General features: G+C 50.5%; 1 protein-coding gene across 8 annotated transcripts in view; it reads right to left on the reverse strand.

Moving 5' to 3' along the window:
* Nucleotides 1–21,585, reverse strand: part of ATP9A (ATPase phospholipid transporting 9A (putative)) — a 127,663-nt gene extending 106,078 nt beyond the window's left edge. Inside the window, exon 1 of one of the 8 annotated variants that reach the window (XM_070589472.1) lies at nucleotides 21,200–21,585. In XM_070589472.1, coding sequence (XP_070445573.1) covers nucleotides 21,200–21,225 — 26 coding nt within the window. In that variant the 5' untranslated portion in view covers nucleotides 21,226–21,585. Of the gene's footprint in view, nucleotides 1–3,716; nucleotides 3,944–4,026; nucleotides 4,282–9,169; nucleotides 9,591–11,294; nucleotides 11,440–18,308; nucleotides 18,983–19,863; nucleotides 20,191–20,354; nucleotides 20,429–21,199 lie in introns of those variants that run through there. The other 7 variants (XM_070589471.1, XM_070589470.1, XM_070589473.1 and 4 more) reach the window with 7 other exon arrangements.
* Nucleotides 21,586–23,766: the final 2,181 nt, after the last annotated feature.

A 23,766-nucleotide genomic window follows, 5' to 3' on the forward strand; every position in this document is an offset into this window, starting at 1 on the left:
GGTTAAGATGTAAGGCTAGAAATAACTTAGTTAACAGTGCTTCCAGCTTAGATCATTTAAATAAAGGACAACCAAACTTGATTTTCTTACGATTTGACTCTAAAACAAAGGTTTTGACAGCCAATAGCCTGCGAGATGTGCAGTGGCTTCACACAATCTGGCTGAAATGCAAGGGAAAGTAAACATTACAGAGGGAAGCGCCGAGGCAACAATGTTTCTGGAAAAGGTAACTACTGTAACAAGAAGTCGGCCTCCACAGAAATAACCATCTCTGAGCTGGGTGCCACCCCGATCAGCAGGCACTCAGTAAAGATTCGCTGAAACACCTGCCTGACGCAGCAACCTTCCTGAAGCCAGAGTCCAGGAAGCTACGGTGTCAGTGTTAACACTGGGGAAATCCAGGAAGAATGTAAAGAAAAAGCGACATAGAGAAAACAGTCTGCAGCAGTGGTTCTCAATGGAGAGGGGTGCGGGAACCACCAGCCACACGTGGCTGTTGAGTACTCCAAATGTGAAATTTAAGTTTTATTCCATTAATTTAACTAATTTAAATAGCTCCATGTGTCTAGTGCCCCCCACATTGGACAGCAGGTCTAGAAGGATGGAACCCAAAACCTTAGGCATAGATGCCCAAGGAGAAGAAGTGTGAGGAAGGGAAGGTATGAAGGGAAACTTTTGCACTTTGCTCTAAACACACCTAAGTGGACAGATTTTTTTTTTAACTAGGAGAACATAGAATCTAAAGTCAGAAAGAATGCAAAGAAGGAAGTTTGTTCACTGAAGCGGGAACGTATCTCTGACCACAAGAACGCCACTGGCTGGAGGAGAAATGGGACGACAAAGCCAAGTCGACGTGGCAACTTCTCTTTAAATGGAAAGCTCAGTTCCTCTGACCTAGGAAATCTACCTGGAGGGATGTATCCTATGCCAACACTGGTCTGGTGAGCAAGAGGAAATGCACGAGGATATTCACAGCAGCAACAGAGCACCGCAAAACCCTGGAAATGACCAAATGCCCATTACAGAGGGACCACCTGTACGACGGACCTGTAGCAAAGGAAAGAATGAGGGAGAGACACACTGCAGGATGAGATCCAAGTGATGAAGTGGGAGGGAAAAAAAAGCAAAAGATACGCAATTTATTATTCTGTATTTTAATAAAAATAATATATGTTAATATATGCAAGGGAAAAAATACTGGGAAACACATACACACACCACAGACTGTTAACTCCAGTCTCTTGGGAGAAGTCACGGGCAGTGGGAACAGCAGCCTTTCCCTATTGGTCCCTTGCCGCTCAGCAGTGCGTGACACCTCTTAGAAAAGTATGACTCACACTGCAGCCCAGCCCCACGATGATTCAATAATTATGGACTCGAGTCCAAGCATGTCCCCTTTCCATCCCAGGTCCTCCACTATCCAGCCCCCGACTGCAGCCAAGGCAGGCCAGTGCCAGAACTCTGTGCTCCTGGTCCTTGCTTTGCTGTTCCACTTTTCTCCAACTCCCAACCCCTGTGCAGGACTCATTCACCCCCCAGACTTCCGGGAACAAGCCCATCCCCCATCTGCTATTATCCTTCAAAACCCAACTCCGTGCTCCTCACAGAGAACAGGGGGCAGCTCTGCACTCCCTTAGACTTTATCGTTGGTTTCTCTCTGGACCAGGATGGGCAAACTCTCATCTACAGAAGCCAAGCAAACAACATAAAAGAATAAATGAATAAAAATAAACACAGGGTCCGGTGGGACGGGGCACGCCGAGGAGCCCGGAGTCTGTGGGAAGGAAGTGGCTGCCCCCAGCTCCTGCCAGGACACGCTCCTACACAAGCCCAGCACACAGACCACCAGAGACTTCAAGACAAAGAAGAAACAGATTCTGAAGTTCAACGTTCAGTTTCTAAATGTTGGTAACTAATTCAACTTCTTTTTAAAATTTATTTTATTTTATTTATTTTGAGGAAGATTAGCCCTGAGCTTACATCTGCTGCTAATCCTCCTCTTTTTGCTGAGGAAGACTGGTCCTGAGCTACCACCCAGGCCCATCTTCCTCTACTTTATACGTGGGATGCCTACCACAGCATGGCTTGCCAAGTGGTCCACAGGTCCACCCCGGGGATCTGAACTGGCGAACCCCAGGCCGCCCAAGCCAAACGTGCGTGATCTTAACCGCTGCGCCACCGGGCTAGCCCCTCAACTTTTAAATTTAATGCAAAACTAAAACCACACCGAGGTATCACTTTTTACTTAGCAGGATGACTGAGATTAAAAAGTTGAATACACCTGTGTTGGTCAGGATGGGCAAACAGGCACTGTCCTGCAGGGATGGCTCTAAATCCGTGTTCCCCTGAGGAAGGGCAACCTGGGGACAGCTATCAAAATTGCAAATGCACACTCACCATGACCCCAGTGGTTCCCTGTGAGACAGTCCATGTGTTCTAACATGGACACAAAGCCTTAGGTTCAAGGTCATTTACCATAATAGCAAACCTCAAGAAATAACCCAAATGTCCACCAGTGGTAGACCGGTTAAATATAGTTTGGTACATCTATTCAATGGAATCCTATAAAGACATTAAACAAATAAAAAGGGATGAAGAAGCTTTATTATGTACTGATAGGGAACAAGCCCAGGGTGTACTGTTAAGTGAAAAAAATATGTTGTACTGTGTAAGGTGTACCAACAATTGAATAAAAAAGGAAAAAATCTGTGTGTGTGTCTAGATAGATATCAAATACTTGGGCTTTTTTGGGTAAATGGTTAAAAATTCTCTAGAAGGACACAGAAGAAATTGGTAAGCGGCTGCCTGGGGAGGGGCACGGGGTGGTGGCATGGAGGGATGGGAGGGAGACTGAGTTGGCAATGGACACACTTCTCTACCTTGTAAACACTGAACGACGTGACCCTGTGACTGACCAAACTTTTTAAACTTTTTAAAAAGGAAACAGAAACGCCGCCACACAGCTCTCAGTCTGCAGCCTCAGATCTTGGCCACCAGCTCACGCATCCCAGACCAGAACCTACTGGCCTCACCCCCCAGGCCTGGTATACAGAAGGCGCTCTGTGTGGACTAAGGACACATGCTCCAGACTCCCAGCACTCAGGCACCTCTGCCTTCCCTCAGGCATTTGCACTGTATCTAGGCCAACGCTCTCAGGTTCTAAAACAGGTCTGGTGCCACCACACCCAGCCAGAATGTCCGAGAACTGCATGGGATTAAATGATTAAAGGGAAGGCGATTCCCCAGACGCCACCACAATGAGCAAGAACGTTTAGAAAGCGCTCAGTGTGCGCAGGCCCGGTGGTGAAGCATCCTCAGAACGGTGCTACAGACGGGTGCGCTGTCCTCGCCCTCCTGAGCATGGGGAACCTGCACCTCGGAGACTCCCGCAGCCGGTGAGGGCGAAGCCAACGCTCCACCACCGCCTTTGCAGACCTCACCCCGCAGCAGAACCCGAGAGCCGCCTCCGAACTGTCTAGACAGCAAGCTAGGGAGCAACTCAATGACAGGGACACACCAAGGGTCCCCAGTGGCACCGCCCAGGCCCACTTGGCTCCCCCCTCCAACCCACTGTTGGCCTTAACAATGGCTAACACTGCTGGTACTTTCCACGGGCCACACGCTTTGGGGTCTAAGCACTCCACATCCATGAACTCCTTTAGTCCTCAGAACTACGGAGCACTATCGTCATGACCACTTTCAGAGCGTGAACTCACTTGTCTGAGGTCATACAGCCAGGAGCGGCAGAGCCCAAGCTGGAACCGAGACAGTCTTGCCGGGATCCACGCTCGCAACCCCTCCTGATCCTCAGCGCCAACCCCGGGCTTGAAGAGCCACCACCTCCGCTGGGAACCCCTCCTCCTCCCCTGCCTCCAGCTCCGCGCCTGCTCCCATGGAGACCCGGGGGCAGTCACAGCGATGACGGCACTGCTCCGCCTCGGGTGTGGCTCTGGCACCAAGACAGCCCCCGGAAGGCCATGGGAGCCGTTCCGAAGGGCGCGTGGAGAACACCACAGGTTACCTCACCTGTCCGTTGGAAGGAGTTCACTCTGGACCAAGCAGTGGAGGGACTGAGGGTGTAGACAGCTCAGCTGTGGTGGGGCACTCACCAGGCAGAATGGTCACAGCCTTCCTAATGTGACTGCCACGGGGGATGCCACCCTGGGCTTCAAAACCGCCCTGCAAACCTCAATCCTCCACAGGGAAGCCAGTCGTTACTGTGCTTGGCCCAGCTGTCTAGACACAACTTCATCACGAGAAACCATATCTAGAAAGACTTTCTTTTATTCACTCAACAAATATTTACGGAATGCTTTCAGGCTCCCAAACAAGTCTTACGTAACTACCCAACACGCCACCGCGAGGAGTTAAGCTCACCCAGTGCTTCTACAGAGCACTAATTGTGCAAGAAGCGTGTCCTCCATCAACCAAGGGCCCCTCCTGCCCTCCACCCCTGCCCATTAATTCACAAGAAGCCCAACTCATGGCAGACGGAGAAAGGAAACACGTGCTTTTACTTCTTCCTCTCTCTCTTTGAACTTTCCCACCTCACAGGCATGCACTGGGCAACAGGCAGAATTAAAACACAGGTGGAGAAGGCCATCGCCCACATCTGACCCGGGAGCACAGGGCAATTCTGGTTTTCAGAGTGTACAACGGCGGAGTCCTTCCAGAAAACCACTTAGCACTACACGGTCAGAGGCCTCGAATGACCACGTGTTCCGTTTAACCCAGGGACCTGGGGATTCAAGCCTATGAAAATTCTCCACAGGGTAAGAGAAAGCTCATGCAACCAGACAGCCTCCCCAGACTAAGTTCCAATTTATAATGGTGAAAACAAACTGAAATTTCACTAATAGCCATTCAATAACAACACAGATCAAAGGAAACAGACCTAAATGTTAACAGTAGAAGGTGGGGCTTTAAATAATTCTAGCGACTGCATCTTTAACAGGAACCACTACTCTCCTACAACAGGAATTATTACTTTCACAAAGGACAAATAAAACTCCAGCATTTAACAGTCCAGTGCAGGGCCTGAGAGCTGGCAAGGGCACTCAGGCCGGGCTCTGAGTCCCTCCTGGGCCACGCCGGCCCTCTCCGGCTCGGCTGGGCAGGGGTCTTTCTCTGGCAAGCCATGGTCCCCCAACCCACTAGTTCCATCACTTGGCACAAAACAGCCCACGGCTGCTGCCGCTCAGGGGACATCAGTGGCTCTCTTGACAGTTAATGCAGCTGCCTGGGAACATCAGAAACCTTGTGACACAACAGGAAGCGGCCAGGAGTCAGTGAGGTCTGAAACGGGGGCATCTCCAGCCAAGAAGCAAAGAGGGCATCAATCTGAGATCTGTAACCCAGGCCTCCGATGACGAGACGCAGGTGGCTGCATCTGAGGCTAATTCCTTTAAGCCACGGGCTATGTGAACGAGGAAGGGGAGGCAGGAGGAGAAAAGGGAAGAAAAGGCTGGATCCCCCTTTCTTTCTGGGAAGAAGGGGGTTCCCCTGTTTTTCCTCCTTCTAGCTCCTATACGCAGCACACACCTTCACGAGAGCCCACCGTGTGCCCTGCACAGCACTTTCACCCCCAATGAGTCAGGAAAACAAAGTCCCTTGGGTTATTAAGGTTTCTGAACAAAACTGAGGGCAGTGGAAGGAAGCAGGCCCAACTAGAAATGTGGTTCCTATTCTTCACACACTCATTCAGTCGGTCTGCAAACATTTACTGAGCACCTGCTGCATGCCAGTCTTCATGCTAAGCACTGGCACATGCAAACAAGACAAAGGAGGGCACTGTTTCCATGGAGCCTATTATGTTGCAGGTGGGCAGGGTGGCCACAGAAAACAAGCAAAAAAAAAACACGAATATGTTGCTGGGTGAGGGGTGGCTCCTTTAGAGTGGGTGGTCTCGGAAGGCCTCTCTGAAGAAGCGACAATTGAGCTGTGATCTGTGAGAAGGCAGCAGCTTAAGAGCTGGGTGGCCCTGCGCTGGTTACTTAACCCCTCTGAGCCTCCATTTCCTAGCAAATGGAATGTCAGTACCTAGTGTGGGACTATGTGTTGATGCCACAAGATTGTCCACTTAAACTATGCAGGACAGTGGTATCGGCGGCTAAGAAACTAACAGTCAACAAAATTCTGAGAACACCCGCGATGTGTCACTAAACGTAAGCTCCTTGCTGGTAGGGGGTTCTATCGCCTGTGTTCTCTGCCATGGCAGAGTAAGTACTCAGCAAATATTTAGGGAGTGAATGAATGTCAAGCCGCTGAAATAGCCAAAAACCAAGGCTAAGATTCTGGTTTTCTGCAGTGTAGTAATCATTGCTCCTTTCTGAGCGTCACTCCACAGACTGAGCTCATCCGAACCACGCAGGGGACTTCTTGTGTCTGGGGATCTGTGTCTCCCTCAACTTTCCCTCTGTGTGTCTTCGCGGTGACTCTGCTTTGGGGGGCCAGCGTTCAGAATGAAAACATGATTTATTAAAGTGAAAATAAAATATGAATCAACTCGTGGAAATACAGGGCCCCTGGTTAAGTAAATTAGCAATGTCTACACAAAGAAATACTGCTACCATTTAAAGTGTCATTTACAAAGAACAACATGATATGAAAATGTCTGACGTTAAAATGCTAAGTGAAAACAAGTAGGAAATAAAAACACGTGTTACATGGTTATAATTCATAAAACAGGGGGGCCAGCCCCGTGGCCGAGCGGCTAAGTTCACGCGCTCCACTTTGGCAGCCGGGGGCTCACCAGTTCGGATTCTGGGCACTGACATGGCACCGCTCATCAGGCCACGCTCAGGCGGCGTCCCACATAGAAGAAGTAGAAGGACCCAGAACTAGAATATACAACTGTGCACTGCGGCTTTGGAGAGGGGGGAAAAAAAGAGGAAGATTTGCAACAGATGTTAGCTCAGGGCCAATCTTCCTCACACACACAAATTCATAAAACAATATACACACAGAATCAAGACAGGAAGAAAACAGCAAATGCTAAAATATCTGCATAAACTGTGGTTGTCTTTGAAGGAAAGGTAACATCAGTATCTCTTTCAGCAGTTTTCTCTTCTCCAATTTTTCTTGAATACAGATACACTCATTTTACAGTTAAAAGAAAATAAATTTTATACTTTTTAACCATTTCCCTCATAACATAAACTACTCAAGAAGAGGGCAAGAGGAAAGGCTGCTGTGACATGATCAGTTTGCCAGGTTTAGGTTCAAGGTTAGCTTACTCGGCTAAGCTATACGTCCAAAACTTAACCTCAGGATCAAGAAAAGCAAGCCTCTCTCATATAAATCATTAAAAAGTAAATTTCTTGTGACACTACTACAAGTATGGGAGTAGCACATACTTCCACGAGGACGGCCGAAAAGAAAGGAGATAGACGATACCAAGTGTCGGTGAGGATGCGGAGCAACCAGAACTCTCCCACTGGGGAAGCACAAATTAGCGCTAACAGGTTTGAAAACGATCCATTTCTCCTAAAGCTAAACAGGAATATACCCCCAGGGCCCAGGAAAGTCACACAGTACACGCACTAAAAGACATGTTCAGGAATGTTCACAGCAGCTGTCTTCAGGGGAGCCACAGCTGGAAACAGCCCAAACGTCCATCAGGAGAAGGCGGCAGAGAGAGACCACAATGTGTTCATACAATGCTACTTGTGGCACGAGGGACACAGAAACTACAATACACACGCAATGTGGTCCAATCTTACAAAGGGAACACAGAGCAAGAAAAGCCAGGCACAAGTGAGCACACGGGGCATGCCTGCATTTGTGCAAAAACTGGCAAAACCAATCTCCACTGTTGGAAGTCGGATGTAGGTGAAGGTGGGGGAGCATGAGAGGGCTTCAGAGGTAAGAGCCTGCTTCTCTGTCTGCTGCCGGTCACGAGTGTGGTCACTTTATGAAAATTCACTGAGCTGTGCATTTGCGATTTGTGCACTTTTCTCTGTGTGGATGTGTAATTATGTTGGGTATACAGGCATAATTTTTTCCATCAGTTTATTCAGGGAGAAAAATCCCTGCCAGGTGGGACAAGTGGGCTTATCGGTGTGCTCCCTGGTCCTTTGATTTATCTGGACACAGTGTGTCTTTCCTTGTATGAGCGCCTCTAATTGCCATTAATCTAAGGAGAAGACAGACAAGGAGAGAGGATGGGGGTGGAGGAGTTCTCCAGTTTTAAAGTTTATTTGGACTTTCATGGGGACTGATTGTATAAAAGCTAAAAAGTATTCACATTCAAATGATTTTCATTTACAGGGTGAGCATGGGCATTTTAGAAAGAGATGTTCCACACGTTTCCCCCATTAGCATGAACGTCTCTCATACAGAGAGGATGAAGAAAGACAATAAGAATCAAAATGTAAACTAACCCTGAAAACAGATACTATACTTCTGAACAATTTACAGTTATTGGGACAATTTCAAGTTGCTAGAATTTTCTTGTCACATCATTTCTGCTATCAGCCTTCACCAGGAACAACAGAGTACACACCTACTTACCTCCAAATCACTGAAGCCTCGCAAACCCCCAGTTCCTTTCCCCTCAACAAAAACCAACTGCTCCAAACAGATATCATAGAAAAAGTCAAACAGGAGAGGACATCAAGACAGGGTGCGAAACGCAATTTGCTGCATAAGCTCAAATTAAAATGAATCTTCCAAAAAACTGAAATGAGTCTTCATCATTGTAAACCAAAACCTCTCCTCAGTTTGTCATCTGTAAAGTAGGGCTGCCAGGAGGATTAAATGGGATGATCCCCATAAAACTCTCAGACTAGCGCTCAGCACCTAATAAGTACCGAATCAGGGTATTATAATAGCAACTATTATAATCCTCATCAAATTAATGTAGCACAATCCCCATGACAAGAAATAACAACCAACCAACCACTCTAAGTACCACCTGGAAATGTGACTACTCTAAACTCCTTAAGCAAAAGGAAACGTCTGGAGACAATGCCCCCCCACCACCACCACGCCCACCAGCACACAGTGCTTTTAGGTCACTCCTGAGGGGTGGGGTTGTTCTGCTCTGGTCCACATGACTTTGCAACATGCTTATTGTGAGCTCTGGAGACTGGACTGTCCAAAGAAAACTGCTAAAGAACTCATCATCCCTTTAAAATAAAGGTTGGTGAATAACACCGAGATACCACACCTGCCAAAACAGCCATGAAGGAAGTGCTTTCTGTATGAGATCGCCAGGGCTGCTACGATAAAATGCCACAGACCAGGGGGCTTAAACACAGACACTTATTTTCCCACAGTTCTGCAGGCTGGGAGCCCATGCCCAAGGTGTCGGCAGGGTTGGCTTCTCCTGAGACCTCTCCCCGCGGTCAGGTGGCCCCTCTCACGCTGTCCCCACATGGCCTCTCAGCCTAGAGTCTCTGCAGGTCCCAGCCACCTCTTCTCATAAGGACACCAGTCAGACTGGACCAGGGCCCGCCCTGAGGGCCTCATTTAACTCAACCCCCTCTCCAAACACAATCCTGTTAGAGCTTCAACACGTGAACGTGGGGAGGGGTCGACATCAGCCTGTAACACCTCCCAACGCCTCCTCCCCCAGAGCAAGGCTTCCTAGTGACTCAGTCAGAAAGCTGAACTCACAGTTAAGAATGTAGTCAAACAGGAATTTCTCACCCAAGAGGTTTTTCTTCTTTTTTTTTTTTACAGACACAATGAGTCATCTTAAAAGGACAACAAGGGCTGTGCCCACTCTCAGTGCATATTCATCCCACTGGTCTAGTGGTTCCTAACAGGAGCAATTTTGCCCACTCCTCCCTCCCCACAGGGGACACTTGGCAATGCCTAGAGACACTTCTGGTTGTCACCACTCCTGGCATCTAGTGGGGGTGGCCAGGGATGCTGCCTCACATCCACAGTGCAGAGGACAGCCCCACAACAGCGACTTAGTGAACCCCAAATGCCAACAGCGCCAAGGCTGAGAACCGCCGAGTGGAACCCAGCCAAGCCTGACGTCGCCTGTGTCACGGCAGATGGTCCCGCGGAGGGGGATCCTGCCAGGCCCTGTTCTACGGAGTGGGCACTGCTCACACCTCAGGCTGCTTCCTCCTCCCAGGGGGCAGCCAACTCGCTCTTGGCTGGCATTCGGCAAATGCCACAGGGACCTCGGTGGGAAGGGGCGGGAGCATCCACCTGCCTGTCCACGTCCCACAAGCAGCCCGTCTTTCCCACCGTCCTCCCCCACAACCCCCTCAACTGTGCAGACAACGATAAAAGCAACATTAAAAGCCCCAATCAGGTGGTGAGCACGACGCAGTCTATACAGAAACAGATAAACAATAATATACACCTGAAATTACACCATGCTATAAACCATTATGACCTCAACAAAGTAACTGGAAAAAAAAATCCCCCATCAACCTGCTAATCTAACCACTGTTTAAAAATCATGTTTTTCATGGATAACTTGGCAAAATAAAAATTTTTTTTAATCTATCAGCACAACCAGATTATCCTTTTTTTTTCCCCCCCCTTGTAGCAATAAGACTGTATTTTCCGACTGCCAGCACCATTTCATCGTAGGCCATCGCTTCCTAAATGTCACACAGGACTCGGGGCCCAGCTACAAAGCTTGTGACCTATTACCGACTCCACGCCTTTAAGTTGATTCTTTCACTTAAATGTATTCTAAAAGGAAACTTCCTGTCACTATGGCAGAGAGTAAGTATCACCTGCATAAACAGAGAACCCATAAACATAACTGCTAACCTTTCAATGTCTGCCTGGGAGCGAGCTAAAGCGATTTCTAGCGACACTTCCCACAGGCCAGCCTCCGAATACCCGTCCCAATCTTTCAGAGCCACACAAAGAAAACAGACGCTCGCTTAAGAAATCAGCGCCATTCTAACTCTCTAGGAAGAAGTCGCTGATAGAAACATTACAACTAGTCTTTTTCTTTCTAAATTAAAACCAGTGTCCCCTCGCTGTCCTGAGTGAAGCTGGAGGTACTTCATGTCCGTTCCCAAAGGTGGCCATAAAATATGGCCGGCCCTAATTAATTACTTTTATTATCTGCAGCTCAGTAAAGATATGAAAAGGATGTTCTGTTCTGAGACGTAACAGTGAAAAGTCCAAAGATGGATCGATTGTTCAATGCCTTGCTTCCTCCGTCCGATTTGTGGCATGTGTGGCTGGCCGAGGACAAATGGCCGCCCTCTTTCCTTGGGGACCGGCACACAGGGTCCCTTCCCTGGCCTTCCTCAGGGAAGCCCCGGCAAGCACGACTTCTGTACCCACACTCCACCCTTCGGAGTCCCTACCTGGGCTTGTAAGTGCACATCCCCTCGTGTCACTGCCTGTCACTGGCGCAGGCTGGGAGCACCTGGCCTGGTCTGGGTCAGCGCAGGGCCGGGCTCCCAGCAGGGAGCCGTAACAGGAAGTGGACGGCAGCAGTGCAGCGGGGCTGGCCGCAGAGCTCGCAGCGCACTTCCCGATGGGCGGCTGCCAAGCTTTGTTCTGACTGTTCTCATCCAAGCGAGCAAAGAGCTGTTTCTGGGACTCTCTGCTCCGCCACGGAGAAGGGCAGGGCTGGGGTCTCTGGATTTCACCAACCAGCACAATCCGCCCCCTCCTCCCCCTAAACACAGCCCTACACACTGTACACCAAATACCACCTGCATTGTGTCAACGGAAAGACACTGAAAACACACAGACCCCGATGGACAGTCGAACCTCATGATCCGTGGTTTCAGTATCTGCGAATTCACCTGCGATCTAAAGTTTGTAACCTCAAAATCAATACCCCCAGCACTCTCACGGTCATTCATGGACATGCTCAGAGCGCCAAAAAGTCCGAGGCACCCACAGCCCTTCCCAGCCGAGGAGGACGCGGTGGACGCCCTGCCGTCTCGCTTCAGTTCTCACACTGTACGCAAGCATCCTTTTCATGGTCTATTTGGTGCCACGTTTTTCTCATTTTCGTGTTTTGTTAGCAATTTCATTGTTTAAAATGGCCCCCAGCACAGTGCTCACATGCTATCTACTGTCCGCAAGAGCAAGGCTGTGAGGTGCCTTATAAAGAAAACACATGTCAGATAAACTTTCGGGCAGGAGCTGTAGGGCTGTGTGACCAGGAGTTCAATGTTAATGAATCGACCATATATACCTTAAATAAGGTGTCTTCCAACAGAAATATACCTAAAACCAGCTTCTGCACTGTCAGGTGACAAAAATGTGACCCGCGGAGTCCCGGGAAGCTGACACTGCATCTGCCCGAGGAGCGATGACGGTTCAGTGCTGGCGGGGACGTGACAGAACATAACTACTGCCACTGGGAACCCGCTGTGCTATGTCCTGTCTCCACCACATCCACAGAGAAAGGGCATGTTAACAGCACAAATTAGAAACGGCAGCTGCAATAAAAAGTTCTCCGACCTTTCAACTGAATAAACGTATCTGTAGGAAGCACTCCTGACGTTGGCATTGTTTTTCCTGGTTCACGGAAACGGTGAAATCCACATCATTGATGGACCCGCGTCCCTGCAGGGCGCGGAGGGGCCTGCCAGCCCACTGCAGCCCTGTCTCTGCAGACGGGGTGACCCGAAGGCTGAGGGGCTCTGCAGATCTCAGTCCTCTGTGGCCATTTTCTGGCCAGTTCTTACTCAACTAGACCCTCTACGAATTTCTAGAAAGAGGAGGTGTTACCCAGTACAAGAGCCCACCTGCGGCTCGGCCCTGTGCTCTGGACCGTGAGAACAACAACTTCTGGGATCCTCCGAGGGCACACATGCTGCTCAGCATGCCTTATGCCCGACCCCACAGGTGCTCTTCCTATGTCCCCATTTTACAGAAGCAGAAACCGAGGCATAGAAGCGAAAAGATAGTGGCCGGAGTTGTACAAGCAGGAAAACTGGTACACTAACCCAAGCCTGTGTGACTCGGGAATCCAAACTCTTAAGCACAGAGCAACAAAGCCAGCTTTCCGCCCTGGCTATTTAAAATTGCAGTCTACGACATTCTTATGTTTATTCTTACAGCAGTTTTCAAAATGCAATACACCTTAAACAACGGCCACTCCAAATTCTCTATCCTGCAGTCACTTGCCAAAAAAATAACTTATTGTCGCTGGAGGGAAAAACAAACAAATGGAGACAAACCGCACCGAGGGGACCAAGCTGGCCAAACACCATCCAGCCCCCAGCCCCCCACCCCGAGAAGCCCCCCCAGCCCCCCACCCCGAGAAGCCCCCCCAGCCCCCCACCCCGAGAAGCCCCCCCAGCCCCCCACCCCGAGAAGCCCTCCCCAGCCCGGGTCTGGAGTCGGACTCACCGGAGTTCTAATTCGTTTCTGCCACTCATTCTTGGCCTCTCTTAATTAACCCTTCTGAGCCTCAGCTTCCTTATCAAGAAGACAAGGATAAAAATTACCAACACGAAAGGGCTGTGGAGCAGCAGGAGGGAGAAAACACCAGTTCAGAGACCAAACACTGCAGATCCAAGATAAATATTAGTCCTCCTCCTCAGTGGTCAGGGAGCGAGGCAACAGGTCAATTTAGGGGCCAACCCTGTGGCACAGTGGTTAAGTCTGCACGCTCTGCTTCAGCAGCCCAGGGTTCACAGGTTCAGATCCCGGGCATGGACCTACACACTGCTCATCAGGCCATGCTGTAGCAGCATCCCTCTACAAAATAGAGGAAGATGGGCACGGTTGTTAGCTCAGGGACAATCTTCCTCAGCAAAAAGAGGAAGATCGGCAACAGACCTTAGTTCAGGGACAATCTTCCTCAGCAAAAAAAAAAAAAAAAAAAAAAAGAATGTCAATTTAAATTCTGCACCCTGAAGCCTGAGCCTTGAGATGCTGGGTTCCTTCTAGAGGTTCCAGGGGAGAATCTGTTTCCTGGCCTTTTCCAGGTTCCAGACACTGCCTGCATGCCTCTAGCTGTGGCCCCTTCTCCATCTTCAAGCATCTTCCAGTCTCTCTCTAGCTCTGAGACTTACGCCTCTGCCCCCTCTCTCATGGATGCTTGTGATTACACTGGGCCACCTGGATAATCCAGGACAGTCTCCCCACCTCCAAGTCACTAACTTAATCACATCTGCAAAGTCTCCTTTGCCAAGTAAGGTGACACATTCACAGGTCCAGAGATTAGAATGTGGACATCTTTGGGGATCATTATTCTGCCCACCACACCTTACATGCTGTCACCTCTGGAATGATCCAGATTTCATATTATTTGATTCTTTTCCATTAGATGTTTGACTTCTTGCCTCTTCATTAGTATAGCTTATAAGACTTTTCATATATTTACTAACCCATCAAAAGAAGTCTTCACTAGAATATGTGTCTTGTATTTAAAGATGAAAATTAAGTCATCTCAGAAGCCCAAATACCACCTAAGCTGATGCCCCTCAGCAGAGGGAAAGAGACAAAGGCAGAGAGAGGGGACCCAGGATGTCTTCTCTTTGCCTGTGGCTCCCATCTCCTGACACTCACACCTCAAATTCCTCAGGCAGCCCCGCTCTCGAATCATGCGGTTAAGACATAAGACTTGATTCCACGGACCAGTGAAGATCTCTGAGCCAGGGAGCCACAGAAGCAAAAGCTTAGTAAGCAGTCACTTGAGAATGTCCCACAGACCTCTGCCTGGACCATCCAGAAAAGGTTATCGTCTCCTCGTCCCCAGGGCAGAGGCTTCCTCTCCTTCTTTTATAAACTGGGTCAGCTTCAGGCATTTTTTCTCCCAGCAAGGATTTACTGGGCACCTACTCTGTGCCAGGCTCTGTGTGATGGTGATTAAGTTGTCACCAGCCAGGGCACCATGGTGTTCCCAGCTAAACGATCACACAAGCACGTCAAAATGCAACTGTGCAAGAAAGAAGAGGAGCAGGTGCTCTGAGAGGCTCCAAGAGTGGAATCTGATCTCTAGTCAGGAACACCAGGGAAGGACTCCCTGAGGACATCAGACCCCAGTAAGGCTTAATGGAAGAATGAGCTTTGACTAAATGAAGAGGGAAGAGACGGACGTTCCAGGCAGAGAACAGCATGTGCAAAGGTCCTGCACGTCAAGAGGGAGCCCAGGAGAAGACAGTGAGTGCAAGCCGTGTGGCTGGACAAGGAAGGGGCCAGAGTGTGTTAAGACGAGAATGGCAGGAGGCGGGAGAGACAGCAGTGCTGTCCAACAGCAGCCACTGGCCACATTATCAGGCACTAAAACGTGCCTACTGCCACTAAGGGAGTGAATGTTTAATTTTACTTAATTATTTTAAATCTGAATTTAAATAGCCATGTGAGGCTAGTAACTACCACTCTGGACAGCACCGGGACAGAGCACTGCAGGGCCTCACAGAGATGGCTCGCTAGAGGTCTCTGAGCAGAACATTTCAATGATTAGAACATTCGGTCACGTCTGTGCTGGCTGCAAGGTGGAGCCCTCACTGGATGGTCAACAGCATGGACGCAGGGAGACAAGTGATGACAATCATGATGACGACTGCGGTGGGGGCAATGCTAGAGAAGTGGAGAGATTCCAGAGTGACTCACGGGGCAAACGGGGGAGGTTGGTAAGGGGTTAGCAAGGGAAGATGCGGGCAAAGGCAGCATCCAGAACAATGCCTGGGTTTCAACATTCAGCCACTGAACAGATGCCACACCCATTCTCTGAACTTGGGGACGCCGGAGGAAGGACGTCCAGACTTGTGGTGGGAGCAAGATCAAGAGTCTGGTTTTGGCCAGGTTGAGAGCAGGAGTCAGAAGGAGGACACAAGAACTCGGCTCCCTGAGTAACATGGCCATTAAGCCACGGGTATGGGTGAGCTGAACTCAGACTTCCAAGGGGAAGGAGGTCCAGGACCAAATCTTGATGGTCAGATGGACAACGATGAGGCAGGAGAGCTCGCAACACCGCCGTGGAAGGTACAGCAAAGTCCGACAAACTGTCGCAAAAACCCAAGGCGGACAAGAGAAATGAAAACATATGTCCAAAAAAGTCCTGAATCTTCTTGGCAGTGTTATTTATAATAGCCAAAACAACTGGAAACATTCCAAATGTCCATTTTGATGAATAAATAAAATGTGGTCTATCCATACAATGCAATTCTATTAAGCAACGAAAAGGAACTTCAAAACCATCATGCCCAGTGAAAAAAGGCACACACAAACACAACATATTGTATGACTCCATTGATATGAAATTTCCAGAAAGGGAAAACCTGTGGAAACGAAAAGCACATCAGTGGTTGCCTGGGATTAACCGCAAAAGGGTAAAAGGGAAATTCTGGGGGTAATGGAAATGTTTGGAAGCTGAATTGTGGTGATGGTTGCCCAAACTCTACAAATTTACTTTTTAAAAAGTCAATCAGGGCCAGCCTGGTGGCACGGTGGTTAAGTGCACACGTTCCGCTTCTGGGCGGCCGGGGGTTCGCCGGTTCGGATCCCAGGTGCGGACATGGCACCGCCTGGCAAGCCATGCTATGGCAGGCATCCCACATATAAAGTAGAGGAAGATGGGCATGGATGTTAGCTCAGGGCCAGTCTTCCTCAGCAAAAAGAGGAGGATTGCAGGCAGATGTTAGCTCAGGGCTAATCTTCCTCAAAAAAATAATTAATTAATTAATTAATTAAAAAAAAATGAGGTGGAGTATGTACCTAAATACTCAGCTCTTTCTCAACTCAGTTCATATCCAAAACTTCCTAGTCCAAACACATCAGAAAGCAAAGCATCCTTGTCTATTATGGCCACAAAACTCAGAATTATTATTAAGAGAAGGGGAAGTCTCAGTTCAGCCAGAGCCAAAGCTCCCTGCCTTTCTACGGTATCACACCGGGGCCTCTACATATGCGGATGGACTAATTTATGTACGTAATTATTTTCCTGGATTTGATCAGGAGACAGCAATGAAGTTTTTAATATTTTTAAACTTCCCACCATCAAAGGCCCCCTCCTCTCAAAGGAGCATTGTGGAGACCCCCCAATAGCAAACCTCATGCAAAGACCTAATTATCACTATTAGCTCCAGTAAATACCTAAGGTGGACTGAGCGCCCAGTGTTCTAAACTTCACATAGATTAAGTCTCCAAACAATTCTATGAGGGATATATGATCAGCGTTATTCCCACTTTAAAGATGAAAAACTGAGACCCAGAGATGTGAAGTTATTTTCCCCAGATCACACAGCTAGTAAGTGGTGGAGCCTGGGCTTCAACCCAGCTCCTTAACTCCCGAACCCACACTCCTAACAGCCAACCTCTGCTGTTCACCAAGAAGGGAGCCCCGTTCAGCCAGAGGCAAAGCACACAACATCAGAAAATGGTTTCCAGCAACATGGGGGAAATGCCTGTTTCCTAACAATCCACTGCAATAGTTTTCTCAACATGGGATGTAGTAACTTTCTCAAGAGAGAAGAGAGCGATGGGGCTAACGGGATTCCTCCAGCAGACAGGTCGCCTGTCTCAGCACCATATGCTGAGTGACCCGAGTGTTAATTACACTCTGTCTTCTGGGACTCAAGGCACCTATGTTTTTGGTTGCTTAACCACAAAACCCCCCAAGCATCTTACAGCTTTGAGCCCTTAGGTGAAATGAGTAGACCGGGTTCAAATCCACCCCCTCACACTGACTGTCTCGATGAATCCTCGAGCAAACTATTTAACACCACTGAATCTTAGCTTCTTGTCTGTAAAATGGGAAAATTACTCCCAAAACTCACACAGTCGTTATGAAGGTTAAAACGGGGCCATTTATCTCAAGCACCCAGCAGAGAGCCAGACCCAACACAGGCTCGTTTCTTCTTCCTGTAACTCACTCCATCCCCGTTCCATTTCAAGAAATCTCTCCATCTCTCTGTGCTTCCAAAAGTGTTTCCATACACAAGATTCCCACCTTGACGTGGCTCCTCCTAAAAATTAAACTAAATACAGGAACACAGACGGAAACGCCTGGCACTCCAGATACATGATTTGAATCTGAGTCCAGTAAGTAAGTTAGTTACAAAGTGGCAAATTCTAAGAGGGCTGTGATCCTCCATTCCACCACCAAACAGACATTTTTTTTTAATTGTCTGCACCACTCCCTCTGGACCCCCCATATTAACAGTGCATACATACTTCTATCATGGTAATTATCACTTTTAAACAATTATTAGTAATTTTCTCTCATGCACTGAATCAGAGCTTCTCAACTATGACTGCACACTAAAATCAACTGGGAAGCTTCGAAAAAATAAAATAGATACCCAGGCCCCACCCCAGATTATTTCAAAGGTCTAAAATGAGGCACGGATGTCGTGTAGAAGCTCCCCAGGCGATGCCAATGCACCACCAAGGCCAGGACGCCACACCTGCGCGCAGAGCTTCTGTGAGGCATCTTTGCATTCCCATCGCCCGGCACAGCCTCGGCATGCACTGGGGATCTCCTGATGGTTTATGGCACGCATTAATAATTAGAGTACTTTGGAGTCCACTGACTCCATTAATTCATTACAGTATTTACGGAGGGTGTATATTACAGGCAAGCACTATTCCAGGCACAGGGCGCAGAACTTGTCATTCTCCAGCCTTGAGCAATCAGGATTAAAAACACACAACAACACTGAAGGAAGGCGTGGAGGACTGTCTGTCTTGGGGTCAGAGATCCTGAGTCCAGTCTCCATTTTGCAGCATCTCGCCAGCAGTCCTCAACCTCGCTGAGCTGGTTTCCTCCTCTGTTACTACATCAGTGGGGCCTCCTCACCGGCAGATTCAAGGAAGACAGGGACAAAGACCCCACAAAATGGCAGCTGGCATCCTTCCTTCTTTTTGAATTCCACGGACACCTGATGAAGCCACCCCAGGGACTGACCTTCCCCACCCCCTGCACCAAGCACCTGACGCCGCAATAAGCTGCAGCCACAGGGAAGTGCCCAGAGGAGACAGGACACTAAAGGGTAGGGCGGGTCCGAGGACGCAGCCCCGCCCAGCTGCGTGCTCAGCCTTCGGGAGACTCCAGCCTCACCGGGGCAGCCTAGGAAAATGCACATCTCCAGGTCCCACCTGCCAAGAACGTTGATTGGCGGGTCTGGGCGGGGCCAGGGAATCTGCATTTTAACCAGCTCCCCTCAACCTTGACCCCCAGATAAGTCTGTTGCGGGCGATGCGACAGCCCCTCAAAACCTCAACAGGTCACTATCATCCTCCGAACAGGAAGAGGGCAGGGTGCAAAACAGCAGCCTGTCCTCTCTCCAAGAGAGGGAAAACCCACGCCTAGGCTGCCCTGGGGTCTGCCGCTGCGGGAAGGGCACAGCAGGTGGCAACCTCCGCCCCTGTCAGGGGCCTCCTACCCTCAGATTGTAGGGGCGGGAGAGGTTACCCATCGACCGGTAGGGGCCCCTCCCACCCTCCTGCGGCTGCCGCTTCGGGCCCACCCAGGCCCTGGAGGGGAAGCGGCCGACCTGGGGCCGGGGCCCGGCGGCGCTGCTGGGGACCCCGCGGTGGGTCTGCGGAGGAGGCCGTGCCTCCCCCACCAAAAAGCTGAGCATATCCGCGCTCCCGAGGACTGTCCCACGCGCAGATTGTGATTCTGACCAAATCGTAATCACAACGACAAGCAGTCAGCAGGAAACAATAAAACGGTGAAAAGGCAGGGCCGATTCCGATTCCGCGCGCGTGTAAACAGCGCCGGGGCGGGCCCGGCTTCTCGGGGTTTCTAAAGGGAGGTGGGCAGGGGTGCGAGACAGCCCAAAAGGGACGCGAGCGCGCGGGGGGCCCGGCCCTGGGCCGGCGCTGGAGGAACCCGCCCCCCACCCGCCTCCCCGGCCCGGCCGCGGGCTCATGGCGCCGGGCGCGGCGCGCGGCCAACCTGTCAGGCCCGGCCAGGCCGCCCGAGCGCGGACAAAGGAGGCCGGCCGGCCCGCTCACCCGGCGCGGGGCCTGCTGTCCATCCGCTTCTTCTGGCGCACCGGCTGCAGCGGGATGTTGTCCGTCATGTCGCCCGCGCCGCCCGCCTTGGCCGCCGCGCCCCCCGCGCCGCCTGGGCCGCCGCCCGGTCCGGCCTCCGCGCCGCCGCCCGCCGTCGCCGCGCCGCCCCGGGGGAGGAGGCGGCGGCAGCGGGCGGGCCGGGCCCGCAGCGAGGGGGCGAGCTCGCGAGCGCCGGGCCACGCGCGGAGCCGCCCGCGCGGCCCGACCGACGGACACGGGCGCACCATGGGCCCGGGCTCCGCGCTGCGCCCGCCTGCCACGGGGGGCGGCCGGCCCTGTCCGCGCAGCCGCCGCCGCCGCCGCAGTGTCCCCGCCCCCGGCCCGCGCCGCGCGCCCCCCACGCGCGCCCACCCGGCCACGCGCCCCCCGCCCACGGCCCGCCGTGCGCGCGCGCGCCCGGCCGCCGCCCCCCGCCACCGTCCGACAGTCACCAGCACACAGGCACAGCCGGCCGGGCGCCCCCCATCACGCTACATCCATTCTCTTACATGCACGCCCTTGCACAAACATGCATATTCACACGCAAGCCTGACGCACATACTCTTTCTCACCCGTTCCCTCCTCGCCCACTTACCATCACAATCACACATCTGCAGGCACACACCCGCCATGCCCACTCCCCAAAAACTGCCATTCACAAAGTCACACACACACATCTGCACACACACACGTTGCCATGCTTACTCCTCACTATCTGACATTCACAATCGCACACACACACCTGCACACACGCACCCTGCCATGCTTACTCTGCATCATCTGCCATTCATAGTCACACATCTACACCGTTAGTCACCCTCAGCTACCCACCCTGGATCTCAGGCCTCACACATGTGTGCCCCCCGGGGAATCACAGTGGCAGAGGGACACATGCCCTATCTCACTCTGCTCTCCAGGCTCCCTCACCCACCATCCTTCACCATCACCCACCCTCACTCTCCCACCGGGATGTCTGGGATTCACAATCACACACACACACCTGCTCACCCTCATTCTCACACTCACTCCCTCAACTATCTCTGGGGCTTACACATGTGCCCTCTCAGTCACTCTGACACATTCAGCCACACCGATTCACAATCACACACACACCAACTCCTTCACCCAGCCCCACATCCACACTCACTCACACTCTCCCACAGTGTCTAGGATCCACTAACATTCTGAGGGCCTGATAAAATTTTGAGAACAGAAAGAAAACGAGAAGTGGTGAAGGAAAGAAGGGAGGGAAGTTTAAAATCCTGATGTAATTAAAGAACCTCAAAATGTAACTTACAAGTAATTGCACCTAATATATTTCATATGGGGTCCGGGTGCCTTTTAATCCACTTGCTGTGAGTAAGAGTGGAGCCACCGAGTATCTGTGTCTGGGGGCCCTGGGAGAAGGAAGGTTGATCCCAAACCACGGAGTGTGACTTATCTCATGTCCCGACGATGTCCTCAAGAAAAGAAGCGTGTCATTAGACGCTGCCTCATTGCACCTTTGGAGGGAAAATAGCATTCTTTGGCTAACAGACCTGGTCTGCTCTGCGTTATTTCTCTCCTACACCTAGGACAGTGCTCAGCACGTAGCATGGCACACAGTCAACCCTCAGGAAGTGCTTGTTGAGTGGAGAAATGTAAACACACTGACCCACCAATTATGGCATCAGAGAAGGCCCCACCCTCGCCCACCTGCTCCCCGCACATCCCCCCTCCAACTCCACCCACCTCAGATCAGCTGCAAACCCCAGCCCCTCTCTCCGCTCCAGGTCACAGAGGGTAACAACAGAAAGAGACTGTGACCCTTTAATCCAGGGGCCCACACACAGCTAGGGTTCAATAAATGTGAGCATCAAAACATACACAGAATTCCATGTTTAATCCTCCCAACAGGCCTGCAGCTGTAAATGACAAACCCATCTTACAGGTGAGGAAAGAACTCAGAGTGGCCTGCCCAAAGCCACATGGTTAGGAGGGGACGAGGCTGGGCCCCAGGGCCTGGTCTGTCAGGCTCCAGAGGGCAGGAAAAATGGCCTCCTGTGATCAATGGAATCAGTATGGCGCACTTCCGGGCCCCTCCTTACCCTGACCCAGATGTCGTCTGGCTCCCTCTGTCCCCGTGGAGCCCACCTGTGGCCACCTCATCAGACTGTGCCCCCACGTTCTAAAATAGAGTGTAACAACAGAGGCTCCCTGGTCTGAGATCCCCTATCACATCCACCACCTTCCAACTGTAGAACCAGACAACTCACAAACTGCTGGGCCTCAGTTTCCTCATCTGTAAAATGGGGATAGTACTGGCCTCATAGGATAGTTGGAAGGATCAAATGAGTTTATCATATACATAAAGCAATTAGAAAAGTGCCTACACAGAGGAAGCGTTCTGTGAGGGTCATTATTATACGGTTGCTGGAAGAATTCAGGGCAGTGTACTCCTGCACCACATCACAATGGACTGCATAGACGGCACACGGCATACACAACAGTGGTCTCATAAGATGAGTACCACACAGCCTGGGTATGTAGTAGGCTATACCTTCTCGGTTTGTGTAAGTGCACTCAATGACGTTCCCACAACCACAAAGGCAAAGTCACCTAACGATGCATTTCTCAGGACATATCTTGTCATTGAGCGACGCATGGCTGTAATGGGAACATGTAAAGCACGTAGTACACTTAGTATCCAGCATGCCCCGTGGTAAATACCCATCAAAGGGCAGCTGTTACGATTCCTCCTCCTGTGAGTATTATGAGTTTTCCCTAATGAAAGGAAGAACGTCATAGTGTTATCGAATGGGTGTCTCTGGACAAAAGGATTCTAGGTAAATTTTTAAAATATAACAATTAAATTTTTTACTATATTTTTTAGTGGTTTTTCATTTATAGAAAACTTGAGCCGATAGTACAGAGAGCTCCATATACCCACCCATGTCCGCCCCACCCCGTGTCCACCCCACCCCATGTCCACTCCCCACCCCAACCTCAGCCCAGTTTCCCTTATTATTAACATAGCACGTTGGTATGGTACATCTGAGTGGACCTTAGAATTTTCCTTCTTTTTCTTTTGTCTGTAGTATCAACTTTTTCTCTACTGAACACGCATCACTTTGACAATAATGTTTTTCTTTCAAGAAATAAAGACCAAAGAGCCCCCTCTTAACCTCAGAAAGTGATAACATTTTCAAAGGAAAAGAGAGGGGCGGCTTTTATTGCCTTTGTGTTCTCCACATTTTCTTCAGTGCACTTTTATAATCACTGCAGAAGGCACTTTTTTTTATTTGAGCAAGATTAGCCCTGAGCTAACATCTGCTGCCAATCCTCCTCTTTTTGCTGAGGAAGACTGGCCCTGAGCTATCATCTGTGCCCATCTTCCTCTACTTTATACGTGGGACGCCTGCCACAGCATGGCTTGCCAAGTGGTGTTATGTCTGCACCTGGGATCCGAACCGGTGAACCTCGGGCCACCGAAGCAGAACATGTGACCTTAACCGCTGTGCCACCAAGCCAGCCCCAGAAGGCACTTTTTGAAAGACTCCCTTCTAGCGGGGCAATCCCTCAGGAAGGGAGGCACATAAAGGCTTTTCCCTCATCTTGAGAGAGATCCAGATGCTTGCCTGAGATAGGAGCGAGGCCCGTGGGGCCTGCAGGAGCAGCGCCAAGGGCCAGGAGAGGAGCAGAGCCGGGCAGTGACGGGATGAGGGGGTAATGCTGGGGTCCCACTCAAGGGGCACAGCATCCCTCTTCCTGGTCCAGCCCTGCCTTCTCCCTGTGGTCCCAGGAATGGTCACTTCAGGGTTCTGCTTTCTAAGGAGCAGCCCCTTTCAGTGGCACATGACAACCCTCTCGGTCCCACAGGCCCTG

Source organism: Equus przewalskii, chromosome 21 (assembly GCF_037783145.1).
Source record: "Equus przewalskii isolate Varuska chromosome 21, EquPr2, whole genome shotgun sequence".
In the NCBI taxonomy this organism is placed as follows: Eukaryota; Metazoa; Chordata; class Mammalia; order Perissodactyla; family Equidae; genus Equus; species Equus przewalskii.